Source organism: Pinus tabuliformis, chromosome 1_1, assembly GCF_031772625.1.
Source record: "Pinus tabuliformis cultivar Carrire ecotype Pingquan chromosome 1_1, CPIR1, whole genome shotgun sequence".
NCBI lineage: Eukaryota > Viridiplantae > Streptophyta > Pinopsida > Pinales > Pinaceae > Pinus > Pinus tabuliformis.
The window spans coordinates 276,379,077-276,385,083 of NC_142297.1; the positions used below are offsets into that span (position 1 = coordinate 276,379,077).

Consider the following 6,007-nt stretch of genomic DNA (forward strand, 5'->3'; position numbering starts at 1 on the left):
TAGAAGGAAACAGAGAAACTTGAGTAATAGAATAAAAGAAGTAAAACTAGACATGGCATTTATTCAGGAGACAAAATGTTCAATGGAGAAAATAAGAGAAATTCACAGCAAATGGTTAATCAAGTATGAGTATTTGGAGGTTAAAGCTAACAACTCTGCAGGAGGGATTCTTACGTTGTGGGATCCTCATAAATTGGGAATCCTGGATGCAGAAGCATCCAGGAACTATCTTTCTCTGGTTTGTAGTCCAGTAGGTGACAAAGAGACTTACATGATAACCAATGTATATGGCCCTCAACAGCAAGCAGATAAGCTCAAGCTTCTCACCTCCTTGGAGGAGCTCAGAGCTCGTCACCCCAACATACCCTGGATACTAGCAGGGGATTTCAATATGATAAGATCTCTTTCGGAAAAAAAGGAGGTATGAGACAGCTTGGTAGGGACTCTGAGGCCTTCCAAGAATTCCTCATGAACATGGGACTGGTGGACACAGAGACTATAAATGGAACCTTCACTTGGAACAATAAAAGAGGAGGAATTTTGCAAGTGGTGTCAAAACTGGACAGGTTTATCGTTTCTGAGGATCTCATTCTCACAGGATTAGCGATCACTGCGTCCATTCTGCCCTTTCGAGGCTTGGATCATTGGCCTATACAGCTAAAAGCCTCCTTTATGGGCACTCCGAGGAATAGGCCGTTCAGATTCGAAAATGCCTGGCTCTCTCACCCCAACTTCACCAGTCACATCGACACCTGGTGGAAAGAGGATTTGAATATTCAAGGAACCAAGATGTATATGCTCCAGCAGAGACTGAAACACATCAAATCCAAACTCAAGGAATGGAAAAAAAAAGAATTTGGGGACATCATCAAATCCAGAAAGAGTTCAGAACAGAAACTCCAGGAAATCAACCAAATCAGCATCACAGAGGGCTTCAACGAGGAAAGACAAAACCTAACCGATTCTTTGCAAAAATAATGGGAATAGCACTGCCTAGAAGAGGAAACATTTTGGAAACAAAAATCTAGGAACCAATGGCTCAAAGAGGGAGAAAGGAATACCAAGTTCTTCCACAAATCCACTATGGCCCATAGGGCAAATAACATAATCACAAAACTAAAGGATTCTCAAGGACCACTTGTCCTGACGATGAACCACACTGGTTGGTTCGAAACGCGTCGACAAAAGATTGGTTATGTGATTTTGCCGAAGATTATCTAAACAATGTTATGGATCACAGAAGTCTAAATTCCTTGATTCTCAAGGAATTGAGCTTATAGCTCACAAGGATATGGAGACAATCCTAGTACAACATTTCTTTGACATTGCCAAGGAGCCAATGGAAGACAGAACTAGGTTCATTGAAAGAATCACTAAGCACATCCCCAAGTTGGTCACAAGGAGGACAACCATAATCTCAATAGGCCAGTCTTGAAAGAGGAGGTCAATGAGGTGATCAAGGAAATGCAGAGTGGAAAAGCACCAGGCCCAAATGGTTTCAATGTTGATTTCTTCAAAGCCTGCTGGGACATAGTCAAGTAGGACATTCTTGAGGTGGTGGAGGACTCAAGACAACACAAAAAGGTGCTGAAAGCTCTAAATGCGACCTTTATAGATTTAATCCCCAAAAAGGAGAATACTATTACTGCGGAGGGATTCAGACCCATTTCCTTGTGCAATGTGGTATACAAAATCATCTCCAAAGTGATAGCAAATAGACTCAAGCCTCTACTACCTTCACTCATCTCTGAAGAGAAAACAGGGTATGTGGAAGGAAGACAAATTCTTAACAACATCATCCAAGCACATGAGGTGGTTCACTCTCTCAAAAGCAATAAGCAAGCAGGTATGATCATTCAACTGGACCTAGCAAAGGCCTATGACAAACTCAACTGGTCTTACATAAGAGCTATTCTGAAAGCCTATGGCTTCGACCAAAATTGGATAAGATGGATCATGGTGCTTGTCACCACAACCAGTTTCTCCATTCTGCTTAATGGAGCTCCCTCTAATACTTTCACACCCTCTAGAGGGCTCCGACAGGGTGATCCACTTTCTCCTTTCCTCTTTGTCCTCATGATGGAAGGACTGGGCAGGGCAATCAAATCGGAAAATGTTGAAGGAAGAATTCAGGGGATCAAGCTTACCCCGGATGGAGAGGCTAACACTCATCAACAATTCGTGGATGATACTATGCTACAGGGTGTTCCCACAGTTAGGGAGGTGAGGGCAATCAAAGAGATCTTAAACGACTTTACTATGGCAGCAGGCACTGAGGTAAGCCAAAACAAGTCCAAAGTTTTCTTCTTTAACACTAATATTGCTATTCAGAATAACATCGCTAGAGTTCTTGGTTTTCAAAGGGAACAGTTGCCCTCCAAATATCTGGGCATACCTCTTACAGACAAACCTTTATGTAAGCAAATATGGGAACCAATTTTAAACAAACTTCAAGACAAGATCAGCAATTGGAATTGTCGTGCTTTAAACCTCGTAGGGCGACTGGTGCTCACTCAGGCGGTTTTGCAGGCCATTCCCATCTTTATGTTTGCAGCTTTCCCTGCTCCTCAAGGCATCAAGCAGCAAATAAGAAGCATTCAGAGAAACTTCTTGTGGGGCAGAGGGGAAAAGAAAAATAAATGGGCTCTTGTAGCCTGGGATAAGCTCTGCAAGCCCAAAAACCATGGTGGTTTGGGTTTGGAGGATCCTGACATTCTAAGTCAAGCTTCGGGGGCCAAGCTCTGGTGGCGCTGGATCAAGGAGCCGGGTGCACCTTGGGCCAAGCTTTGGACACAAAAATATGCCAGGCACTGGCAAGAATAGGACCGTATTAGAATGATAGGACAAATCAAAGGTTCACACATCTAGAACCTTGCTTGGGAGAACAAAAGCATCATTCAGCAACATTGCTTTTGGGAAATTAAAGCAGGGGACTAGGCCTGCTTCTGGGAGGATAGCTGGCAACAGGAACCTATCATGATTAGGGGAGAGATAAGGAAAAATGGAGGAAATGGAAGAACCTAGGTTATAATGGGGAGAACCCTTTGAAGGCCATGGCAGAGATTTTAGCCAAGAATTTAGAGCAGAGAAGAATCTTGGTCTCCTCCTCTCTGGACCAACTTAGATGGGGAAAGAATAATGAAGGTAACTATAATCTCAAAGAAGCCAAATAGGTAATCACAGGTTATAACTCTGTAAATGCTGAGAAAGTTTGGCAGGAGCTGTGGCATTCTCCACAGTGGATGAAAGTCAAACTTTTTATCTGGCTAGTTCATCAAAAGAAAATTCTCACTTGGGATAACCTTCTCAAGAAAGGTTTCATTGGTCCCTCCAAATGTTACCTATGTGGCTCGTAGGAGGAAATGATCGATCACCTTCTAAATCTTTGTTCTTATTCTGCTAGAATTTGGGATTGGGTAGCTTCCAGCTTCATACAGACTGACAGGGATAGGCTCAGCATATCCAACACTTTAACGAACCGGAGAAAGAACTTCTTAGACAATGAGATTATCAACAAGGCCTGGAGTCTGGTGCTAGGCTTTGTCATCTGAAACATTTGGAAAGAACAGAATATCTGGATCTTCAGAGATAAAGCCAGAGAACCCCTACTTATCATCAATCAGATTTTGAAACAACTCAAGGAAATGGTTAGGAGCACGTTGAGAACAAACCCCTCGAATCCTCCTCTTCCTCATGAAGTGCACATTCTCACCAATATGGATCTCCAATCCCTCAACCCTCATGGGACAAAGAAGAATATAAGCACAATTAGCACTGGGGATGGAGGCTGGTAGCCCCCTCCACAGGGCTTCTTCAAAGCTAATATCGATGGCACGTCCAAGGGAAATCTAGGGGTAGTGGGTTTTGGAGGAGCCACAAGGGACTTTGAGGGGCTGTAAAATAACAAGCCTTATGCTTGGGAGCCTTTGATGATTTTATAAACGAAGTTCTGACCATGATCGCAATTATAGAAAGACGCAAAAGCGCAAATTTATGGAGTCGCTTCTGCGACTGGATAACTAGCACTGAAAACCATCTTTACATTGGATGGTTCGGTGTCTTGATGATCCCTACCCTATTGACCGCAACCTCTGTATTCATTATTGCTTTCATCGCAGCTCCTCCAGTAGATATTGATGGTATTCGTGAACCTGTTTCTGGTTCTCTTCTTTATGGAAACTATATTATCTCCGGTGCCATTATTCCTACCTCTGCAACTATTGGTTTGCACTTCTATCCCATAATAATTTACATTTTCCATGGCCACCTGGAAAAGGGTACCAATAACATGGCTGAGCTTTTGGCTCTTGATCAATGTATGGAGGTTCTAATGGAAACAAATTTACAGAATGTCATAATTGAAGCAGATTCGGATTTGGTCATCAAAGTAGTCAAGAAGATTCAAAATGGGACCTCGCCTGACAAAGTGTTGAGGCACTGGAAGCTGCTGTAGTTGTTTTACCGTATCCAATCTCAATTTCGCATCCTTAAGACTATAAGATTTTTCCATGTCAGGAGGATGGAAAATATGCTTGCAGATAGGTTAGCCAATGAGGGCGTGACCAATGGAGACATAGATCTATGGTTTCCATGGGATCTACTACCTGAAGGGAAGCTGTGGAAGGAATGCGTAACTCTGGCTAATGCAGACTGGGGTTCGTGGATGAAAAGGGTTGACACCGGAGACAAAGATGGTGAATACATCGCCTAATTCATCTTAGTGTTTTGTTCAAAGGGTTATTAGATGCAGGTTTGGACTTGAGCATTGGCACCTTTGGCTCTTCTGGCTCAGCTGGTCTCTAATGGAGACTCCATGTGGATAGCTCGGTTAGGCTGAAAGCAGATTGACTGGAAGGAATACTTGGATAATACTCTTTGGGCAGTTTCTGGTTCATCGCATAGGCTCGGGGCTGTTCCTAGCTTTGTGGTTGGGGCGGGCGCTTCCACCCTAGTGGTGACTCAGGAAGTCGAGAGAAGAGAGAATTACGCTCTTATGTTGAGGGGCGTGGGTTTGAGCGACCTATTTCCAAGGTCAGGGGTCGAAAGTGGTTTCTGGTTTATCGCGCAGGCTATGGGTGGTTTCCGATTTATCACGCAGGCTTTGGGTGGTTTCCAGTTTTGACGCTGGGGCATGCGATTCCACTCAGGTCATGGCATGTGGCGCTGAGATGAGAGAGAAAAATTGCTCTCATCGCGTGGTATCTCCTGAGCATCTCGGTTGTACGATATCATTGAGGAGCATAGGATCAGGCCACCTCTCTCAATGGTCAGGATTCATCATGCAATTTTCTTATGGTTTTTTGTCAGTGGGTCCCTCGGTGGGTCTGTACTACCCTTCCTTTATCGGGTCTGTACGTGTGGTTCCTTTCTGGGGTTATCGTGTGGCCTTTTGTAAAGCTGGGGTTTCGCTCTTTTGTGTTTTCTGCGCTCCTTTCTGTGGTTTGAGAGGCTGTAGCTGTTGCTTCTTTGGCTTGGAGGCTTTGCTTCCTTGCTGCCCTATCTTTTAGGGTTTCCTATACATTATGTAACTTTTTTGTTTAATAGAAGGTTCGTCTCTTGCTTACCAAAAAATATAATTGAAAGAATATTTTACTTTTATTTTAAAAGGGATATGCACCAATTTTTATGTTGGGAAATGAAATAATTAACATCTCCCTCGTGCTAGGTGTTGAAAATGCAACAAGAAAATCCTTATTTGATTTTGTCCTTGAATTAAATTAGGAATAAAATTGTAATTCCACATCACAAGACAACTTGTACGAGTTAACTAAGTTAATTTGACTTAGTCGGCTCAGTTAATTTGAGTTGAGGTTCTAACTTGAGACATGTAGAGTGTATCCTACATAATAGGAGCACTCATTGAGTTTATTTTGAATTGTAACTAATTAATTCAATTTAACTGAGTTAAGGTCAATTAAACTAGTTCCAACTAATGGGATATGCATGGGCAAGTGTACATGATCAGGTCCTACCATTGCACTTGTCGGTTGAAGCATGAAACACAACT

General features: G+C 42.8%; 1 protein-coding gene across 1 annotated transcript; it reads left to right on the plus strand.

Moving 5' to 3' along the window:
• The first annotated feature begins 474 nt into the window (after positions 1-474).
• Positions 475-978, plus strand: LOC149212611 (uncharacterized). The gene has a single exon (XM_089388750.1). It carries the CDS (start codon positions 475-477, stop codon positions 976-978), a length of 504 nt encoding a protein of 167 aa, XP_089244876.1.
• The last annotated feature ends 5,029 nt before the right edge of the window (positions 979-6,007 follow it).

Coding starts and splice junctions, on each gene's coding strand:
- LOC149212611 (XM_089388750.1), top strand. CDS start 475: ATGGGACTGGTGGACACAGAGACTATAAATGGAACCTTCACTTGGAAC.